The sequence below is a fragment of the Macaca thibetana genome, chromosome 7 (genome assembly GCF_024542745.1).
Source record: "Macaca thibetana thibetana isolate TM-01 chromosome 7, ASM2454274v1, whole genome shotgun sequence".
NCBI classification, from domain to species: domain Eukaryota; kingdom Metazoa; phylum Chordata; class Mammalia; order Primates; family Cercopithecidae; genus Macaca; species Macaca thibetana.
This window is the reverse complement of record NC_065584.1, coordinates 103,779,617-103,802,475: the sequence shown is the minus strand read 5'-3', so window position 1 is coordinate 103,802,475 and position 22,859 is coordinate 103,779,617. Positions and strand designations below refer to the sequence as shown.

Genomic DNA, 22,859 nt, shown 5'->3' with positions numbered 1-22,859 from the left:
GAAAGAAGCACAAAATAACAGGAAAAAACTTCTCCAGAGTTTTATTAAAGCACCAGGATACATATTTTTTGGAGATTTAGTATTTTATTCTTCAACTCTGCTCTGTTGTCTAAAAAGTAGCTGGACTGTGTTTGGTGTCTTTGTCATGAAATCTTTTCTGATTTCTATGTCCAGGATAGTATTATTGCCTAGGTTGTCTTCCAGAGTTTTTATAGTTTTGGGTTTTACATTTAAGGTTTTAATCTATCTTGAAGTGTTTGTATATAGTGCAAAAAAGGGGTCTAGCTTCAATCTGCTGCATATGACTAGCCAGTTATCCCAGCACCATTTATTGACTAGGTAGTCTTTTTCCCATTGCTTGTTTTTGTCCACTTTGTCAAGGATCCTAGATGAAGGTCCTAGATGAAACAAAATCAAAAATTGACAACTGGGACCTAATTAAACTTAACAGCTTCTGCAGAGCAAAATAAACTATCAACACAGTAAATAGAAAACCTATAGAATGAGAAGATATTTGCAAACTATATATTTGACAACAATCTAATATCCAGCATCTATAAGGAATTGAAACAAATTTACAAGAGGAAAACAAACAACCCCATTAAAAAATGGGCAAAGGACATGAACACTTTTCAAAAGAAGACAAATATGTGTCAAGCAAGAATATGAAAAAAAAAAAAAGCTCAACATCACTGATCATTGAAGAAATGCAAATGAAAACAACAATGAGATACCATCTCGCACCAGTCAGAATGGGTATCATTAGAAAGTCAAAAACTAACACATGCTGGCATGGTAGTGGAGAAAGTGAACGCACATACTGTTGGTGGAAGTGTAAATTAGTTCAACCTTTGAGGAAAACACAATGCTGATTCCTCAGAGAGCTAAAAGCAGAACTACCATTCAACCCAGCAATTCCATTACTGAGTATATACCCAGAGGAATATAAATCATTCTACCACAAAGACACATGCACATGAATGTTTATTGCAGCATGATACACAATAGCAAAGATATGGAATCAACCTAAATGCCCATCGATGATAGACTGGGTAAAGAAAACGTGGTACATATACACCATGGAATACTATGCAGCCATAAAAAAGAATGAGATCTTGTCTTTTGGGGGAACGTGGATGGAGCTGAAGGCCATTATCCTCAGCAAACTAAAGCAAGAGCAGAAAATCAAATACCACATGTTCTCACTTATAAGTGGGAGCTAAATGATGAGAACTTTTGAATCCAAAAAGGAAACAACAGACACTAGAATCTACTTGAGGGTAGAGGCGGGGAGGAGGGAGAGGAGCAGAAAAGAGAACTCTTAGGTACTGGCTTAATAGCTGAGTGATGAAATAATTTGTACAACGAACCCCCATGACACAAGTTTACCTGTATAACAAGCCTTCACGTGTACCCCTGAACCTAAAATAAATGTTAAAAATGTAGCTTGAAATTCTACATTTCAAAATCTTAAAATTCTTTAAAATTTATATTCGGTAATACTTGTATATATTTATTGGGTATATCAAGTCTTGATTTGTTCTTCATCTTACCTCACATGAAGACAATTCATCTGAATTAGCTGTGCATGTCATGGAAAAATGATCCTGGCCTGATGTCCCTTTAGTCCTAGCCATGCACACTGTGCTTTGGTCATAACATTGCCGCCTGATGCATATTGTGATGGTTAATACTAAGTGTTAACTTGATTAGATTGAAGGATGCAACGTATTATTTCTGGATGTGCCAAAGGAGATTAACATTTGAGTCAGCGGACTGGGAGAGGCACATCCACCCTCAATCTGGGTGGGCACCATCTAATCAACTGCCTGCACAGCTAGAATAAAGCAGGCAGAAGAACATGGAAGGACTAGACTGGCTGAGTCTTCTGGCCTTCATCTTTCTCCCATGCTGGATGCTTCCTGCCCTTGAACATCGGACTCTAAGTTCTTCAACTTCTGGACTCTCGGACTTACAGCAGTGATTTGCCAGGGGCTCTCAGGCCTTCAGCCACACACTGAAGGCTGCACTGTCAGCTTCCCTACTTTTGAGGTTTTGGGGACTCAGACTGGCTTTCTGGCTCCTCAGTTTGTGGACAGCCTATTGTGGGACTTCACCTTGTGATCGTGTGAGTCAATTATCCGAATAAACTCCCCTTCATATATTCATCGATCCTATTCGTTCTGTCCCTTTAGAGAACCCTGACTAATACACGTATGTTTCTTACTTTTCCTAGTTTAATCTCAGGAACCTAAAATTCCTCAGAGAGATTTTTGGTTGGTCTTATCAGAATGCTTAGTAATTTTCAGAAGAATCCTCAGCCTGCTTGACATACTGGAAAATAATTTATCCATTCTTAGTTCTTTCTTTAAATTTTCCAAACTTAAGTATATTTAGCACATATTTTTCATACTCTATAGTTTGAGGTTAAAGCTGATTTCTAATTTCAGTGTAATTGAATTTTTTTTGGACTTTTATTTTTTGAGAGTTCAGAAAAGACAAGTATCTTATACCGACTATCTTATATCAGAATGTTTGTTTGTTTTTGTTTGTTTTTGTTTGTTTGTTTGCTTGTGTGTTCTTCCTTCTGTAAACAATGCTAGAATGAACTTCCTGGTATGCAAAATAAATATCTCTGCCCAACCTTTTTACTAATAAGATGTCGAATATCTGGGTGAAAGATTGTGTCTTTTTTTAAAGCTTTTGATAATTCTTGAAGATCACTTTCTGGAAAGACTGTGCCACCATTCAGCACTTGCAAAGGTATCAGTTTACCTAGACCCTCTCTACTGCAACACTTAATAATCTTCTTACATATTTAGTGTCAATTTTATACATGAACAGTGACATCCCATTATAGTAACTATTCTTATTTTACTTAGCGTAAGCCTCACTTTTTAATTTTTTCCTTATTTTTTTAATTCCCATATTCTACATTTGTAAGTTTTCTCTTCATACCCCTGATCATTTTTCATTGGTGAGGATTTTGTTTGGCCAAGTTATAAGAATTCTTTAAGTACTCCAGATAATGACCATTCGATGGTTTTCCACATTGCAAAACTTTTCTGGTTTTTTATATGGCTTTCAAATATGTTGACCAGGTTTTAGATTTCTGTTTCATTTCTAAAAGATTTTTTTAAAGAGTTCAATTGACTTTGGTGTCAAATTTAGAAAGAATTCCATCATAAGTTTGAGAAAACATTAATTGTGTTTTCTTTTGGTTTTTTAAATGTATTTTCTTAATATTTTCAAGCCATTTAGAATTACATTTTTATCATGGTGTGAGATAGGGTTATAACTTGTTTTCATGCCAAAATTGTTGCACAGGTGCTCTATTTGGAGAAACAAACAAAAAAAAAACCTCTTATAGTGTAATAGCTTGTATACATAATGGTGTTTTCATTTCCAACTTTCTCTTCTATTGCACTATATTTTTATTTCTTTAGCTTTACTATGTTTTGTTAGACTAGCTTATAAAGAGTCCTAACATGAATAGAGCAAGTAACCCCTCATGACCCTTTCTTTAAATAATTTTTTCTTTTAACCCAATTCCATGTTTTTGTTGGTGATTTGGTCTTCTAGTTACATTTCAAACAATTTCAAAAATTTTAATAATTGAGTAAAATATTCACTTCAAAATAGTTTATAATTTTCTTTGTATGCATTTAAGTGTCACTTTATTACCCATACTGAAATTTGGTCCTTTTTTCATGTAAACCTACATAGTTTTTATTGCCTTTATGACTAAGCATTTTACATATCTTTGTTCTGTTGTGGATGAATTTTTTTAAATTATTACATTAAAGTTTTAACTGGTTAATGTTCAAACAGCAAAACTATTAATATCAATATTAATAATAATACATTTATTCTTGTGGCTGAGTAGTATTCCCTGGTATGCAGGTCCCACAGTTCATTAACCATTCACCTATTTTTAGACATTTTGATGTTTCTAGGTTTGGCTATTACAAATCAAGCTGCTGTAAACTATCATGTACAGGTGTCAGTGTGGACATCTGGGTGTAATGTCCAAGAGTGTAACTGTGGTTCATTTTGCAAAGTGTGTTTTGAGTTTCTAAAGAAACTAACAAACTATATTCCAGAACAGCTGTACACTCCTACCAGGAATGTATTAGAGATCTGGCTCATCTGTCTGCTCTCCAGCATTTGGTATAGTGACTACTTTAAAATTGTATTTCTTTTCATAAGTGGGCAGTGATATTCATCATAGTCTTAATGCATTTCCCTCACAGCCAGTGTTGTTGAACATCTTAAATATTTATATTATATAGTAAAACACACCACACAATTTTCTAAATTTTAATTCAACTGTTAAACATCATCTTAATAACTTAGGGAAAAAATCTGTATTTGTTCATATTTTTACTCTTTTGTTGCCTGTTCTGCCTGCTTCGGTTAAACATTTCTTTTTATTTTACTTACGTTTAGAGAGTTTCCCTTAGCCATTCTTTTAGGGTAGATTTGTTGGCGAAAAATTATCAAAACTTTACTTTCCATGAGAATGTTTTAAGTTTCCCTTCATTCTGGAAGGATATCTTTGCTAGTTTTAGAGTATTAGGTTGTCAGTTCTTTGCTTTCAACACTTGAAAAATAGTGTGCCATTTTCTTCTGGCCTCTGTGGTTTCTGATGAGAACTTTGCTGCCATTCTAATTGTTTTTCCCTATGTCATTGTTCCCCTAAAGTTTCTCCCACAGCTTTCAAGATTTTAAGTTTGTCTTTAGTTGAAGAAGTTTAGCTATGATCTGTCTTTGCCTTGATTTCTTTGGCTTTATCTGTTTGGGGGTTTTCTAAGTTTCTTGTATCTGTAGGTTTATGTCTTTTGCAAAGTTTAGCACATTTTCAGACATTATTTCTTTGGATACCTTCACAGACTCTCTTCTTTTGGGACAATGGTGAAATGAAGATTAAATCTTTCATAATAGTCCTACAGGGTCTTAATGTTCTATTTTTTTTTAAGTCTATTTTCATGCTTTTGTTCAGACTGGGTTTTTTTCTACTTTTCTACTTTCAGCTTCACTGATTCTTTCCTCTGCCTTCTCTTTTCTACTGTTGAGTCCCTCTATTGAGTTTCCTTTATCTAGCTTTTGATATTTTTTCATTCTAAAATTTTCATTTCATTTTTCTTTATAGCTTCCATCTCTTTGCTGAGACATTGTGTTTTTTACTGAGTTCTATAATTCTGTTATTGGATTTCCCACCTCTCCAGTTTCCATTTATTCTTCTTCATTTTCCCTACCTTTATTGCTGGGATTTTCTGTTTCTTTCCTGAGACATTTTATTTTTTTCATTTGTTTCATGTGTGTCCATAATTACTCATGAGAACACTTACATGCTTTAAAAATCCTTGTCAGATAATTCTAACAGCTGTATCATCTTGGTGTTGGCATGTCTTGATTATCCTGATTCTTGGTATGATGAGTGATTTTCTGTTGAAACTTGGATATTTTGAGTATTACTCTATGAGGCTATGGATCTTATTTAAAACTTCTGTTTGAGCTGATCTTCTCTGACACCATTCAGACAACAGAAAAAGGGAGCTTGTTACTGTCAGATGTTGGGTGGAAGTCTAGGTTCCCCACTAGGCCTCCAGGGGCACCCAATGTGGGGAGGTGCCCCTTGCTACTGCTGGGCCATGGTGGGAATTCCAGCTCCCCACTAGGCCTTTGCTGATCCCACTCTGGCCAGAAGCAGCAGGAGTTCCTCCTCAATGCCCTCCAATGGTAGGGGACAGTCTTGTTACCAACAATTGCGTGTAGAGGTCCAGGTTCCCCACACAACCTCTACTGATATTGAAAGGGAGGAAGCCACATTATTACCCAGTGGGGATAAAAGTCTTGGCTCCCGCCCCGCCTTCTCTCCCTGCTCCTCCTCCTCAGCATGAGGGAGATGGGGGTTTGGGGCATGTTCTAACAGTCTGGTGAGAGTAGAAGCCTAGGCCCCCTGCTTTTGTCGGTGGGGATGGGGGTGGGACTACTGGTTATTCTGTAGTGTTTGCCTGGAGTAGAACAAACTTTTCTTTCTTGATAAGCTGCCCCCTTCCTCATCGTGTGGCTAGAGGAAACAAGCTCTTGTTGGGGCTTTTAATCATCTGCACCTATTGACATTTCCAGTTCTCAGCTGTTCTAGCTCCAAGTCTAGAGTACATGAGGTCTGAAGGAAACCCAGACAGATCATTGCCAATGCCACCTGCTAGTCCTGAGGCCCTGATATGGTCTGCCTTTTTCTCTCCCCACTCCATCCACCTTACAGTGTCTTCTTATTTTTTTAATATATGATATTTTAATCTATAATATTGAAGGAAATTAGGAAGAGGAAAAGGTAGAAATACTTCTTCATCTTTTCAGAAGTGAAAGTCCTTGAATATATATCTTAATTCCTTAATTATTAGAATGCTTACATTGCATTTGGGCAAATGAGTGAGAGATAAAATTAAATGATTTAAGACTCCTAAATTTATATATATGTTTATAATATATTATGTTACATAATGTATTATATCATATGTAATAAGTATTATATATTCTATTTGTGGAATCTATTATATTTATTTTATTTATATATCAAATGTATATTATTATATATAAACATATTACATGTGTTTTATATAAATGACAAAGAAAACCATATTTGTTATAAATCACTAAAATTCACAGACACAATAATTGTGGTATAATCCATATATAAAAATCTTTAAAAAATAAATAAAAAAGTAATTCCACAAAAGATGTTTCAAATATGGGTTATTCTATATATACCCCTGTTACATGTTCAATTCAAGAACTCTTTATTGCATGTCTAGTATGATCTCATTACATTCTAGGTGTTCTATAGTATAAAATAAACATAAATCTGACAGAGGCATGGGTCTTATTGACAATAAGACTATAACCATGTTAATGATAAAAATAAATTAATTTGTAAAGGCTCATATTTAGAAAATGGAAATTTCATTAAGAGATGGAGTTATCAAAATAGTCATTTCGTAGAAATTAAAATGAGCTTTTAAAAAATGCTGCATTTGGTTGTACGTTGAGGGGTTGGCAGACCATTTTATGAAATTGTGAAGGCTTGGGAAAACATTACGTCTGGTATGTCTAAATGATCACAACAAGTACAACTTGACAACTTGATGAGCAGGAGAACTGCAAGTTCATGAGTGACTAGAGCCAACTGTGCAGGATGTAAGGCAGGACCTTACTTAAGCAAGATTGGCCTTGTTGTTCCTACACTGTTCCTACAGTGGACACTGTAGGAAAGCCCTGTTCATCAATACTCACATTGCACTAATAGGCAAGGGAGCATCATTGCGAGTTCTACAGTTTGAAAGTGGCATAATAAAAATGATGTTTTAGATAAATTATTAGTGGTGCCAATTTGGCTGGTTTTGCAGTAGTTATTGCGGTAACCCAGGTGTGAAGCAACAAATCTACATGCATGCTCTCCTTCCACACCATGTTTCACTATGTTCTTCAGAATTGACAGCAGAGAAATGGAATTAAAATGTGGTGATTGTCTTTATTTCACAGAATACTCTGCTAGACAACATCCATGTGTTTTCTCATTTAGTATTCAATGCAACTATTGAGGTATTATTATTGACATTCTATGAGATTAAGCAGTTTTTCCAAAGTCCCACAGCCAATATTTAAACACAGGCTCTTGACATTGCATGACACTGACACCTCCATACCTAGCATGATGGCAGGTGAGGCACAGGCTCCCAGGGTTCTTGATGACTTGAGCCTGTGTTGCAGCTGGGGCAGCTCTTGCCTTCCTTTACTCAGCTACTTTATTACCCACAAGTCAGCCTGTAAAATATGATAACAATTTAATGTTGTGGTGCTGTAGAAACAAGTTTCATATCTCTTCCCCTTCCTCTCCATTCAGGCAATGTCCCACCAGACCTTCAGTTCCGGGTACCGCAGCCTGGAGAGCACAGAACCAGCTCACATCAGTCAGCAGACAATTAAGACACTGGTCTTTGATTCATTTCCCGAGCTAACATGTAACCATGCCGCTGATTACCCATTTTCATTGTTTATGGCGAGGCAGGTGGATGAACAGCTCTGCCTGATTTATGAAGTGCTTGCCTTCTATAAATCACGGAGTAGAAACCCAGCACACTGCTAATCCTAATTGGTTAAGTCCTAAGTAGGGAGTGATTAGAAAGTCTTCAGGAACGAAGGTGCCTCATGCAAATGAGGGAGACATACAGCTCCTTGGGAGGAAACTCCCCCTGCTCACAATATGCAGTAAAGTTTTTGTTATTGTTCATTTCTACTGTCCTCTTCTGTCTCTTGCTGGTCAACCCCTGTTGATCTTCCATTTGTTAATAAACTGGAGAGAGGGCATAAGTGAGAAAGCACAAACACTGTAGAAGCAGAGTGCTGTTTGCCCACTTACTCTCTCATGTGTTAATTTCAACCTGGATTAATTTTCCAGCTCCTATAAATCATTCATCATGATGAAGGAGAATCATGCAATATGACTCATAGTGCTGTTTATTGGAGTGGGAAGCATGAGGGCTTTGAGTTCTGTCTACCTGCATTCCAATCCCACTCTTTCTTGGAAGAAAATGACATGGCATTCTCAGACACTCAAGGATGGCCTTCTCTGATTGTTCACTTAAAGCCTAAACTACTTTGAAAAATTCTAAATATGTGAGGCTGTGCACATCTTCTGATTGGAAATAGGGCTAAGAAATGCAGACTCTGCTGGCAAAGGAAGAAAGAAGCCTGCAAATTGTATACAACTTTCCCCCCAGCCTCAAGGTTGAGGACACAGGGGAGTGTGCATATGACACATTTAAAGGAGCAGTGACCTGAGATTAAAACTCAGAGCAGGAAACTTCCACTCTCCACTCTCCTGTTCCAACCAATTGAATGTGTTCCCTTTTTTGGCTAAATTCTCTTTTCATTTCTCTCTCCTCTTCCCCATCTTCCTCCTTCTATTTCCCTTTCCCTTTGTACATTTTCCCTGTCTACCTTCCTCTTCTTCCTTTCTTCTCCATATTTCCTGGGACCCAATGGCAGGTGCAGCAGCAGCAGTGGCAGCGCCCCTTCGGAACTGGAGGATGAACCTGCCTGCATGGAGGAGATTGATTACAGTACAGACAGCAGCTCAGACCAGGAAGGGAGCTTGTCCGAGCTGGACCGGAGGATCCAGGAGTGCGCCTCGAATAAGGATGAGGGAGAGGAAGAAGAGGAGACACCAGGGCAGGAAGGAGAAGCCATCCCATAGGCCCGAGGTTCACAGCAAGTTCTGTGTCTCCAACCATTGGATTGGACTAGCAGCTATGCTACTGCTGCTTCATCATCAGACACACAGAGTGTATATGTCAGAGAAAAAAGCCAGCCTATGTGAGCTCAGCAACCCCATTTCCAGATTTTTAGTTTCCTTATGCATAGAAGCTAGCCACTTTATAACATTTTATATGTAGAGTTAGGTCACCCCTGAGGCCTATGCAAGCTGCCATTGTACTTAGAATGGGACTCCTGGGTAGCCTCAAGATTACCATGGATCCTTTCAAGATTGTTCTGAGTTATTCTCCATTCCTGTGCTTGAACTGGAGCAAGCTGGAAGTAGAAGAGTTGGGCTTCTTCTTGGCTTCTCAGTCAGAATTCTAAGTGGTTATTTAAGTTGTTCCATATATGAGTATTATCTTCCACTGTTATCTCCCCACCATAGCATTTGAGCTCCCCAGAACAAACCACTGAGATGCTGGGGATCTTGGCAGGGTTTTCAGGTGCTGGGTGCTCGAACATGAAAAACTGTGCATCCAAGTAATTGCAGGCTTCATCTGTGATCTTCTCAAGCAGCATATATTTTACATATGTGGTACAGGCCAGAAGCTGCACTAGACTCTAAGAAATAAGACATGGTCACTGATCTTCACAGATTTTAAGATCATATGTACTCAGACCACCAAACATAATGCTAGGAAGTAGCAAGACCTACTGGAAAATTTATCCATTTCAGAATCAGACAGATATGGTTCATATGCTAGATCTGGCAGTTGCTTGTTATGACAACTTAGGCAAGTAATTAAATTTTCCCAAACTTCAGTTTTCTTATATATAAAATGTGGATAAGCATATCTATATCATAAAGTTATTGTAGGATGAAATGAGATAATCTATAAAAGTATAGCTTAGCATTTGGTACACAACAACATCGGCTTATTTTTCTTCATAACACAACAGAACATTCTATGTAAGAATTCTGACAGTTAAAAAAAAATTCTCACCAGCCTGGACAACATGGTGAAACCCATCTCTACTAAACCCCATCTCTACAAAAATTAGCCAGGTATGGTGGCACACACCTGTAATCGCAGCTACTTGGGAGGCTAAGACAGGAGAATCGCTTGAACCTGGGAGGTGGAGGTTGCAGTGAGCCGAGATCGCACCACTGCATTCCAGCCTGGGTGACAGAGCAAGACTCTGTCTCAAATAACAACAACAACAACAACAACAACAAACCCAGAATCCAGAATTCTCTGGAGTCACATGGTAGGAAATATGCCCTCTTACTGGAAGGGAGCTGGGAAGGAGATTACACAGGAGCAGAATCTAGGAGGTTGGACTGACTTAAAACAGATGAAAATGGAGCAAGGCCTTTCAGCATTCAGAAGGAAGCAACTTAGTTATTTGAATAATGAAGTGTACAAGACCTGCGAAGAAAGGATAAGAAGGGATAACAAAGGCAGTGGTAGAGTGAGAGATAGAATATGCTAGGTCAAATTTAGGCTGTTTTAGATGTCATATGTATTTAGTTAGGATTAGGTTTAGCTGCAAGAGATGGACAACGTATCATAGTAGTAGCTTTCATAAGGCATAAGTCTAGTTCTCTTTCCTGTGGAATTTTACACACTGGAAGACCAGTCCTAGTGTCATGGCTGCATGGTGTCAGAGACCTGGCTTCTGCAGTTGTCTGGGTCTACTGTGTGTTGCTTCTACTCTTGGTCTAGAATGGCTGCTGAAGCATCAGTCATTGCATCTGCATCCCAGACAGTAGCAAGAAGAACACAAAAAGAAACGCCTGTTTTCTATCTTTCCAAAAGCAATATATAATATTTCTTCTTAATCCCATCAGCTGGAAAAAAAATGGGCCTATAACCATAGGTAGCTGCAAGAGAGTTTAGAAAACATAGTCTTTATTTGAGGTGGGCCCAGCTAAAATTTGAAGTTTGAAGTAAAAGTCTGAATACTAAGGGAAAAGATGATAATACCTATTGGGGGATTACATATCTGCCAAAAGACTTCTCCTGATGTTCCAAATACCACCAAGGGAGTTTTGGATATATTAGAATAATCTCAGATGAAACTTATAGCACACACCTCCTGACCAGCAGAAAGCCACAGAACAAAACTAGATTAACTCCAAGGAATAGAAGAAAGGCATCTGTGTCATGATTTTGGGAGTTGACAGTGTTATTAATAGTCTCTTATTTTTTTAACTCTTTTCCAAATTTCCGTGCTGTAGTTCAGAAATTGTACATCTATTCTTCATATTAAGACATGTATGTTTCTGTAACATATGTAAGAAATTTGAAGAATATCAGCAAAGACACTGAAAGTGAAACCCAAACACTATATATCTCTTAACTCCTCCCATATTTAATCTTTCCACTCTTAAATAAAGGCTAGCATAATAGTGCTGATTTTTCTTTGCTTTGAGGATTCAAGAAGATAATATTGAAATGTAATTGCTGAGAGAGGTGGGAATGATGCTAGCTTATTAATTATCATTTCAGCCCAAATTAATTTTGGGGGTTAGCTTCTGGTCATCCAGCATGTTTCTGAAAAAATGTGACTGCGACAGATAAGTTTTTGTGTGGCATGTTCAGAAAAAGTCAGGAACATGAAGTATTTGTTGATCCATCTATGTAACAAATGTATATTTAACCACCAACTATGGATCATGCACTTAACTAAACTCTATGGATGCAGATAAGAAAGACCCATTTTGTGCCCTCAGTAACCAGGGAAAGAAGAACAATAAACATTCTAATTTAATGCAGTGTGGCCCATGCCATTATGGAACTATGCAAAGAATATTACAAAAACACCTAATCTAATGGGGGTGGCAGTTGTGGTAAAAGTCTACCAAAAGAAGGTCATAATTTGGGTGATTCTTGAAGAATATGCAGGAGTTTTCAGGTACAGAGGGAGAAAAGACATGCGAAGGAGTGGAAAGATTTTGTGCAAAGGCTCTGTGGTAGAGTTAGAGCTTGAAATAAAATGTTCAGTGTGACTGGTTTAAAAGATGTATTTGTATGTGAGAAAAGGAGGAGAGTGACAAGAGATGAAACGGAAAAAGACAGCAGTCAGATAAAGCAGCATTTGGCATTCCTTGATGAAGAGGCTGAACTTAATTCTGAATGTAATGGGGGAGACTTAAAGAGCTTTCAGCAGAGGCATGCCAGTGACTGATATCAGCATGTCTGTACCAGCACCACTGCTCCCTTGTTTATGGCTGAGGGTTTGGTGCTCCCGCTATGCTGGTTGTTCAGTAGTTTGAGGAGTGCCCCAGGTGTGAAATTACTATATTTGAAGAGCAGAAGGTTTGCATTCAGGTGAAAGATAATAATTGCAGTTTGGGGACATGTTGAATGTTGGTGGCCTACATGATAGCCAGTTTGGAAGGTTTCCTAGAAATCAGAGGTACATCAGGAAGCAGAAGGAGAACAAGGAGAGGTGTACCTAACACCTAGTGATGTTGGGGACCCAGGTGAAGGTCCTGAGCACCTAAGCCCAGGTGCCAGTGAGTTGGGAAGGCAATTGACTGGAGGGAAGAGGGGACGTGGGAGCAGACCTCTCTCCCTTCCTGCTAGGACTGAAGGCTGTTCTGTGTCACATCTCACCAGTCTTCCATCCAGAGTTAGAGAGTACTTACTTGAGAGTTAACTCTCAATAGTTATAAGAGCCATTCCTCCAGTCAAGCCAGGACTTTTTCTTGCTGGCTGGACCACTTCAGTGAATTGTTCGGAAAAAAACGTGTTCTACCAAACTCAGAGCCAAACTAAGATGACCCAAGAATTCCAAGGAGTTGTAGGCCATAATGCGAAGCAAATGTGGTCCAAAATGTGCAGAGGAGAGGACAGTCCAGAGAGGCGATGTTGGGGCCAGGCCAAGTGCATACTGTCCTGTACCAGCTGTCATCCGGTGCTCTGCATGCAGGACTGGAACTGGGGCTAAAGGGCTGTGGGGGCCTGCAGCTTCCTGGGACAGCCTGGTGAAACTTTGATGGGCAAAGTTTGGGAGCTCTCTGATTTCACCTTTAGGATAGTTCCATTGTTAGAATAGAAGCCCAAGACTTGCCACCCATGAGCTCCCGAGGGTGGAAACTACTGACCGTTCATAACACTTTCCTCTGATAAGAGGCTTTGTGGCTCCACATTTCCTTTAGAAGGAAGTCTAAATGTCTCAACAGATCCCTTTATAGTCTGGCCCCAATCTCCTTGACAGCCTCAGGTTCTGCCACTCTTTATTCTCTTCGATTTGCCACTGAGCATACCCTCATGTTTTCTCTCATGCATTTATGCATGTGTGTGTTCTTAAGCCACACTTATGCATGTGCACTTCTTATGCCACACAGCTCCCTAAATGTCCTCTTTGATTTTTCTAACATTTTCATATTTTTCCTCTGCCTCTGATAAGAATCTCCCGTTCCATTTGTGAATACCAAAACCCAGTTCAAATATCATCTTTCTTCTGTAAAACTTGTCCTCATCACCCAATGCCAAGTTATATATAATCTCTCCTCCATGCCCCTATTGCCCTGTTTATATATCTCTTTTATACTATGCTTATTTTTAACTTGATATATATACCTTTTACACCCACACCCCCACTCACCATTGAATAGTGAGCTCTAAAGTGCACAAACCTACTATTATCTTGGCATCTGTCCCTGTACCTAACATAGTTCTTAACACATTGCAAGTGTTCAAAAATGTGTCTTCCCCTCAGCTTCAAACCTGGACATCCAATGTCTCAATAAAACCTCACTTATTTTCCTTAAATCCCTCCATTTTCCATCTCAAAGAAGAGTTTGTGTTATAGAAAGGGAAACTGGTTTCACTAAAAGGACGTCTAGCACAAGTGCAGCCTGGCCTCTCAAGCTGGTGGTTGCCATGGAAGACTTCCGAGTGTGAGGCGAGCTTAACAAGGGGCAGAGTGTTCTTGTCCTAACCTGTGTTGTGCAAATGTTAAAATAGAGTGGTGATAATGGAGGGGTGGCATCTCCAAGGGTTCCCCGGAGCTGCCATATTTACCCAGGTGCTCTGGCTCCTATGCTCCCGTTGGTGAGAACCGGCTGTGCAGCTCCATAGGTATCATGCTAACTTGGTTGCCTGGGCCCTCCTTGCAATCCCATCAATAAGAATCAGCATCCAAGAATTCCATCCATTGACTTCAGTCTCCTTCCAGAAAGAGGATTCAGAGCCACCAAGAACATTTGAAATTAACCTGCTCCCTAAGTTACAAGCTCACCTTGAGGGTTGCCAACACAAGGAAGGTCATATTACACCCTTCCATTTATGAGCCTGGAAAATGGTGCTGTAGAGTTGATTTCATATTCCAAAGGGAGCCTCTGCCCTATGCCAAGAGAAGGGGCTCCCAGGAAATGCCTGACATAAGTCATCCTTGTTAGGGCCTCAGAAGAATGACCCTCATGGTGGATCTCAGCATTTGGATTCGCATTAAAATGATGGATTTGTTTTGCCCTGCTGGTACAGCTCACCCCAGCTCCCCAAACGCTCTAGTCTTGGAAAGACATGCATAGTAGCCTGGTGCTCACCAGGAGGGATTTTCTGGGCAAAAATAATTCATCAGGTCTGGAGCCTGCTGCTGTCTTCCCAACAGATGTCCTCTTTTGTTTGTGTTGCATTTTGTCTTCATGCTACCAATGTTTGATAAAAAGTGTTCTTTAGAAAAGAAAAAAGAAAGTGGTAAAAGGGAATTTTGAGATAAAAATGGATTATATACAACCTTTCAGTGCCTAATAATAAAAAGATACAATTGCGTATAACTTAAAATCATCTATTACACACACACAATTCAACATAATGGAGCTGAAACTGAGCTTGAGTTCCCCACCACATACACACACACACACACACACACACACACACACACACACACACACACACACACATGGCACAGGGCTTTAAGCATAACAATGAGTGAGGGAAGGTTGATTCTCAGACACATGACAGGTGAGGGGTAGCTAGTTGATGATTTTAGGCTCTACGGTCAGACAGAAGTCAAGATGAAGGCCTTTTGGGTAGAAGATGGGACTCACCTCTCATCAGCACGTGACATAAACTGAACTTGAAGTGTGTATATATTCTGGGTCAGTTCCAGTGCAAAGTAAAATGGGTTCAGTATCATTGGTAGAGAATACAGACTATGAGAGAATTACCGAATGAGCCACATTTAGGTCTTATGACAAGTAGCTTAACAGAGGAGAGCACTGACTGTTTACAAGGCTGAAGCAGGCAAGGTGTGGTGGCTCACAACTGTAATCCCAGAATTTGGGGAGGCCATGCTGGGAGGATCCCTTGAGCCCAGGAGTTTGAGATCAGCCTGGACAACATAGTTAGACCCTGAATCTACAAAAATAAAGAAAAAAAAATAGTCAGCCATGATGGTGCATGCCTGTAGTCCCAGCTACTAGGGAGGCTGAGGTGGGAGGATCACCTGAACCTGGAAGGTTGAAGCTACAGTGAGTCGTGATCGCACCACTGCACTCCCACCTAGGTGACAGTGTGAGACCCTGTACTCTGTCTAAAAATAAATAAATAAAAGGCTGAAGCAAAGATGATTCTCCATGGGGGGATTTCAATGATCTTTTATAGTCTCTAGGCTCTTATGGGGTTAAAATAATTTCTTAGTACCAGACAAGTATTATGACCAACTCCTGGCAAAATAAATAACACTTAAGCACAATTATTTGGAGCTATTCAGTTAAAGTGAGTGTGGCCCTGGTCTTGAAGGGCGGGGCAAGACATGGCATTGAGTTCCGTTGTCTCTACTGGCTGTAGGACGGGAGAGGAAGCAGAGAGGCCAACAGGTCTGCCATCGAAACGTACAGGGTATGGGGTTAAATGAATGAATGTCCTGGGGTAGGCTATCAACCACACCCTATCCACACTTCAGTATGAAGAGGAAGTTATTTTGGGAGGTATTAGAAGAGGAGAAATCTGCCTATGTTTCTACTCTGCTCAGACAATCACATGGTGACTCATTTCACTCTCAGTACCAGCTCTGTGGGATAAATGGACATTATGATTGTCATTTTTAAAATGAAGTGCACCCATACTTAAAGAGACATGCTTAGTAAATGACAGAGCTGGAATCTGTTCCCAGGGAAATCTGACTTCCCAACTCATGCTCCTTCCACTTCCCCAGAGGAGGTGAACATGAACCATAACACAGTTACAGCTAATGTGGTAATTACCAACACTTAGTATGTATAACAGTCTAAGACCATCACAGGTGTCATCATGTTTAAGCATAAAATTTCAGTCCGATGAGCTAAACTCTGTTGTTATGCTCACTTTATAAATGAGGGCATTAAGAATGTAAGGGCTAGCCTGAGATGATACAGGTAGTAAGTACCAGATCACAACCTTAACTCAGGCAATTGGACTCTTAAACCTGCTCTCCAAGGAAAAGCATCTTTCTTCAAAGACCCCTGAGGGCCCTCTGAGAGGTTATGGAGCAACTCTCCATCTCTAGGAAAGTGTGTTGTTCTTATAGGTCCTTGACTGAAATATAAGTAACTCATACTGGACATCTCTGCATAATATCCTGCTTCTCTTCAAACTCAACAGGTTTAAAGTCAAAATCTCCTTCCAACAAAATCTGTACTTTCAAATTCCTAAATTTGATCATGCCAATAGTAAACCTGTGTTGTTTGATTTCTTTGTTTGCCAGATGCATAGCTCACTGTCTAGCCGAGGCTGGCACTCCGATCTTCACTAAATGGATGAATCTGCAATGTTAGCGAGTCTGATTCTTAGCTTTGGACTCAAACCAAAGCTAAGACTCACACTCAACAACACTGTTCTTTCTTCTCTCTCTTCTTGGGCCATTTCTCACCTGGACTTCAGGAATTTTTCTGACTACTCTTCTCACCTTTGGTTGTGACTCCTTTCCAACCCTTTCATCCCTGCGTAGCCTGATGGTATTGAGAAGGAAAACCGGCTTCTACTTTCACTGCTTATAACTTGTCAGTGACCTCTCATGGTCTTAAGGATAAAATGCAAATAGGACCTAGTGCTTGAGGCCTTTCAAATCCAGCCACTATGTAATTTTCTGGTCTCTTCTCTTGACACCAGCCCCTGTTAAAGTCATAAAAACTTACTTTCAGTTCTCAGAAAGCACTTTACTCTTCTGTTCCCTTTTCTTCCATCCATGTGCCTAATTCTATCCATTATGTTCTTAGGTGTAGCCTCCCCCAAGAAGTCTCCCATGATCTGATTCTGAGTTCCTACAGTCGTCTTAGAGAAACCCAGTCACAGCTTTTGTTGTATGGCATTGCCTGTGGACTCTGCTGTCCCTTCTCCACCACCCCCCTCCCTGCCCCACCACACCAAGACTGTAATATCTTGGAGAACAAAGACAATTTTGCTCACTGATACATCCTAAGGTCCTAGCATCGTGCCCAAGATGTGGTGGGACTTCTGTAAATATGTGTTGAATGATTGAGATCTTAATTTCCGTTACAAAGGTCTCCTGAGAATGACCTCCTACCCGTTGCCTCAGTAACCTCTTACACATGGAGAGCAGAGCTGCAGGAAAGCAGGACACACCTGAGTCCAGCCAACTCAGAGCTTCAAAGAAGCGTCCAGGAGAAACCTCCGTCAGCCCCCTGTTTGCGGTGCCTCCTGGTCGGTAATTTTCCAGAAGCAGTTTCTTGTTTCCTCCAAATGGCCTGTAGAGGTCAGAAAAGGGCCTTGTTTTCCAATCACCGACTGTCCTCTCTACATTAGCATTCACCCCGGGTGTCTATAATTAAGCAAGCCTAAGCTGGGCACATAGGAACGGAAATGCATTGACTTTAATAAAACAGAGTGTAAAACAACTTTAGATTGACTCCAGCCTTGTTTATTCTTGCACACTTGTAATTCTGGTTTGGTATATTCCCAGTCAAAGAGACCATTGTCCTGGGAACTGAAGCATGTCCCTTGCTTCATTGCTATTGCAGCCTGTCCAAGGAGGCAAGCCGCACCAGGTTGCTGCTACTGGCTCACAGCAATTTTTTTTTTTAATTTTTTAAAGAAGGACAATAACAAAGAGAAGAACCTGTGGGAACGATGAGAGGAGCTCCTATTGATATCCTAGACTTTGTGTATATGTGTGTGTGTGTGTGTGTGTGTGAATGTAAGTATATTCAGAGTCCAGAAAAAATATGTAAATAATAAAAATGGATCAGGCACTCTGGTCTTCACATATTGTGAATTTCAGGAAATGATGATTTTGTTCTTTAAGTGATTCCCTAGCATATGGAACAGAACATTATAACGGAAGTTGAGAGACCATTTAGGTTTAGGCTCTGGCTCTGTTACTTCAATGTATGGATTTGGGCTGACTGTTTCCTCTGGGTCTCAGTTTCTTCATTGGAGGGTGAAGGGCTGGACCACACGAAATCTAAGCTCACTTCTATTTCTAATATTCATGAACATGAATGCTGTGCTGGCGGGGCCTGCAGAGAACACCAGCAGGCCCAGGGCTGGCCAGGCTGGTGAAGAGGCAGCGTGAGGTGGCTCACACTAGTGTTCTGTCTCTGCAGGGACTGAGGCCAGGCCTGCACAATGATCTTTTCAGAGCAGAGAGCAGAGCAGTGCCGTTGATACCCTGCCAATGCCCAGCAGAATAAAAGCTTCTGAAATCAGGGCTAAAAATAAATAATAAAACAAAGTGACAACATAAACAGGAAGACCTAAAGGAGGGGGAATGAATTGAGTCAGCAAAGTTGGGGCTGGGGTGGGGCAGGGAAGAATCTAATTCGTTTTCATTTGCGTGCTTTGGCCTGCTAGGTGCTGCACTGGTGTTTAAAGTGCTCTTGGAAGGGGGAGTTTGACGCCACCATGGGAGAAGATACAGAAGATGGGGCAGAGGCGTGGCTGCTCTCTCAGGCCCATTTCCTCCCCGCTGTGCAGTTGGCCCGCCCACTCCTCACTGACTCTTTGTTGGTTGTTGAGAGAGAGAGTTCTTTCACAGTCCCTCTCCTGTCCCTGGCCTCTGCCTGGGCCTGGGCCAGCTGCCCTCATCGACCTTGTCTCTCAGCATTTGGGACCCAGCTTCCTCTTGGCCTCTTTGCACACACTCAGGATTTCAATCAAAATGACTTTTGAGTCTGGTCGTTTAGGGGAGGATGTGTGCAAGAGGTGTGGGGAAGGGAGCTCATTATTACTGAGCACATTGAATGTTCCGGCCGCTGTACAGTTACATGCAACATGCAAGGAGACAGAGAGCAGTCACCTAGCAGCAGCCACAGGGCAAGTAAACAAACGCAGATCACCTCTACAACCTTGTTCCAGGCCTTGTCATTGTGAAGGGTAGAGATTCAAAGCAGATGGAGACTTCCTTTGGTGAGGCAGTTTCTTGAATTTGGGGATATACAAATGTGAGCAACCATTATTGGGGTGAGGGAAGAAAAGCTGCTCTGCTGTGCATTAAATGGTACCAAAGATTCAGGGAGTGGGGCTGGGGTGTGCACTGGGAGAGAAGAAGAGAGAAGAGAGAGGATGAGGACTTCCCAGCATGACTCAAGGCAGGGGAGCAAAGAGGGCCTCTGAGAAGTCCTGACTCATAAAAAAGTGATGTCTAGGATTGAATTTTAAGTTGTTTTCTGCTCTGTGGGATCTCATTTCACTCCATCCCTAGACCCTCAAATCCCTAGTAAAAGTCTACTATTCCCAAGTAGACTTGGGATTCTGGGTTCTCATTATATTTTGAGTAAATGAAAGGTTCAATTATTAATTTGGGATAAAAGCATGGGGAGAAGCCACCAGTTCAATTGTTCATTTGGGATAAAAGCAGGGGGAGAAGCCACCAAAGAGAATTCAGCAGAAGCAGGATATCTGCAAAATTCATTTCTAGGAAATTACATATTCCTTTATTTGGATACTTCATGAACATGATGATAATGATAATAATCAACTTGCCATAAACACTGACCATGAACCAGTCCTTGGGCTGAAGGTTTACTATTCACAAAACCCCTTTGAGGTAAATAACTATTATCATATCCATTTTACAGACAAAGAAACAAAGTCTGGGAGATATTTAGCAGCTTGTGCGAAATAAGTGGTTAGTGCAGAGGCTGCAATTGGGTTTGAACTGAGCTTGCATCCTCTTCCTTTTCTCCTCATGGTGTAATACCACTGAAAATGAAATGTTCCTCAGTGGCAGTGGACATCTCTTCCCTTCGTTTTTCCCTTGAGGCAAACTTGCTTTCATACTTTCTTCTTCAAAGTCAATTAGAAATGGATCTGTATCACACCACTGCACTCCAGCCTGGGCCACAGAGGGAGACCCAGTCTCAAAAAAAAAAAAGAAAAAGAAAATAGATCTGTAATTTTCAGAGTCTTATTTTCAGACTTAGTCAAGACCTATTTTCTCCCCCACGTACCTATTAATCTTAATTTTGTTCAGCTTCCTTTTCCACATTTCTAGACAAAAATGTTTTGTGACCTTTTAAAGAAATCTTCCAATGGGTTGATGGTGGTAGTTGGTGATGTGTACGGGAAATACGTGAAGCGCACTATAAGCTTCCCCTAGCAAATGCTCAGAGCAGCGTTTTTAAAGATGAACAACATGAATTTCAAACAGAGGTTAAGTAAACATCATAGAGAAATATGTCCCCAACAAAATCAGGTCTGGATTGGGATCGGCAGGATTTCCCTTAAGGTGTCTGCTCTGACTCAGGAAATGGTTCTTCCTGGGTGTCTGTCTGTCATGCCCATGCGTGTTCCGAACAATATCGCGTGTTCCCTGGTGACTCTATTTTTGTCAGAGTACTACTTTGAAGGCTGTGGCATAGGAACGCTAGGGATACCTTGCAGACTTACGCTCAGAGGTCTGTAATGCACCACATCAACATCAGCTAGTTTCAAGTGATACTCAGTTTACTTTATTAGGAAAGGATCTATACTCTCTAAATCCTAAACTGTTACTGCTCCTCAGCTTCACTTAACTTCAACCTAAAAATTAATGCTATAAGTGAGTGGCCACTTCAACAAGGGCACTCAGCACAGAGCAACAGGAGAAATGGACCTTGGTCCTCTACCTTTTCCTGTCTCTGTTGAAATGGATTTTCCTGTAGTTTGACATAAGTCAATGATATTCCAGAAAGACAGCTTACCTGAGCCATGCTTCTCTTTTTCTGAATAGTTCTTTTGTTTTGTTTTGTTTTGCTTTGCTTTTTTCTCATCTGAAGTGGCTACAAGATGAAAAGACCAGAAACACATGACATTAATTAATGTAAGGAAAAACAGGGCCCAGCATGGGAGAATGAATTAACACTGAAATCTCTAGGGCTTGTCAATGACTAGCTGCTTAGCTTCCCACTCCCTGTTGCCACACACACACACCTTACTACCTAAGGAAAAACTCTTACATGAATGAAGAAAAAACCAGAGCCTTCAAGGACACTAATCTGGTGCCTGTTGCAGAGAGCAGTTTTTGTGTTAAGAAGAAGATTATAAATAGAAGTGACTGCAGCAAGCTCTCTCACGATGTTTTATAATTGGTGTTGTAATACCTTGGGCCAGATGATATGAGAAAGATGGTGTGGCAGAATGTGTCCGGCCTGTAAAGCACCCACAGTGTCTGGAGTCCCAGTGGGGCTGAAATGGGACAAGGGAGAAGGAGTAGGCAGGGGCTGCTTGGCCCACTCTACAATGGGCCTCAGAAGTAAAGGGCAGGCTCATGGGGGAAGGATATCAGTACCTGTGCCTCAGTTTTACATTGCTGGGAAACAAATTACTACCAATTTAGTGCTGTCAAACAACATCCAGTTACTATCTTAGGATGAGTAAGTCAGAAGCACAGGGAACCTCCCTGGGTTCTCTGTTCAAGATGCCTCAAAACTGAAACCCAAGCGTCAGCCAGCCTGGACTCCTGTCTGGAAGCTCAGGGAAAGAATCTGCTTCCAAGCTCAAGCTGTTGTCTGAATTCAGTTCCTTGTGGTGGTAGGCACTGAGCTCCCCACTTCCTAGCCAGCTGTCAGAGGGGCTGTTCTCAGCTCCTACAGTCTGCCCCCATTCCTCGGCCTGTGACATCTCTGGAAGCCAGCGAAGTGGGTTTAACCACCACCCCTCCCCCATGCTTTGAATCTCTTTTACTTCTACTAGCCAGAAAAACCCTGTTCTTTTAATAGGCTAGTGTGATTAAGTTAGACCCAACCTGATCATCTCTTCTTTGCCTTAAAACCTAGTACAATCACAGGAGTGAAATCTCATCATAGTCAGGGCCTCTATCCATGATCAAAAGCAGGGAAGGGGATTATACAGGGCAGATTTCATTCGTTTCATTTTTATAATTCTGCTTACCACAAACGACAATATTATCAAGGGTTATGTAATGCTCTCCAAGTGCTAGGAACAGCTTCAGCATTTTACATACATTAATACATGAATCTTCATAACAATCCTATAATGTAGGTATATTCATTCTAGTATTCTGACTTTATATATGAGGCCAAAGTGTTGATGTAGTATACACAGCTAGCCTGGGATTGAGTTGTGATTTGAACTCGACAAGTACAGCTCCAGGTTTATGCCAGATTTCTTGGCTCTATCTAAAATGTACTCTCTTAGACA

The 22,859-nt window shown here is 40.6% G+C and overlaps 1 protein-coding gene across 2 annotated transcripts in view; it reads left to right on the top strand.

The window, feature by feature from the left end:
* Window positions 1-18,120, top strand: part of AGBL1 (AGBL carboxypeptidase 1) — an 850,662-nt gene extending 832,542 nt beyond the window's left edge. For both annotated transcript variants that reach the window (XM_050799227.1, XM_050799228.1), the window contains exon 23: window positions 9,055-18,120. In XM_050799227.1, coding sequence (XP_050655184.1) covers window positions 9,055-9,262 — 208 coding nt within the window. In that variant the 3' untranslated portion in view covers window positions 9,263-18,120. The remainder of the gene's footprint in view (window positions 1-9,054) is intronic.
* Window positions 18,121-22,859: the final 4,739 nt, after the last annotated feature.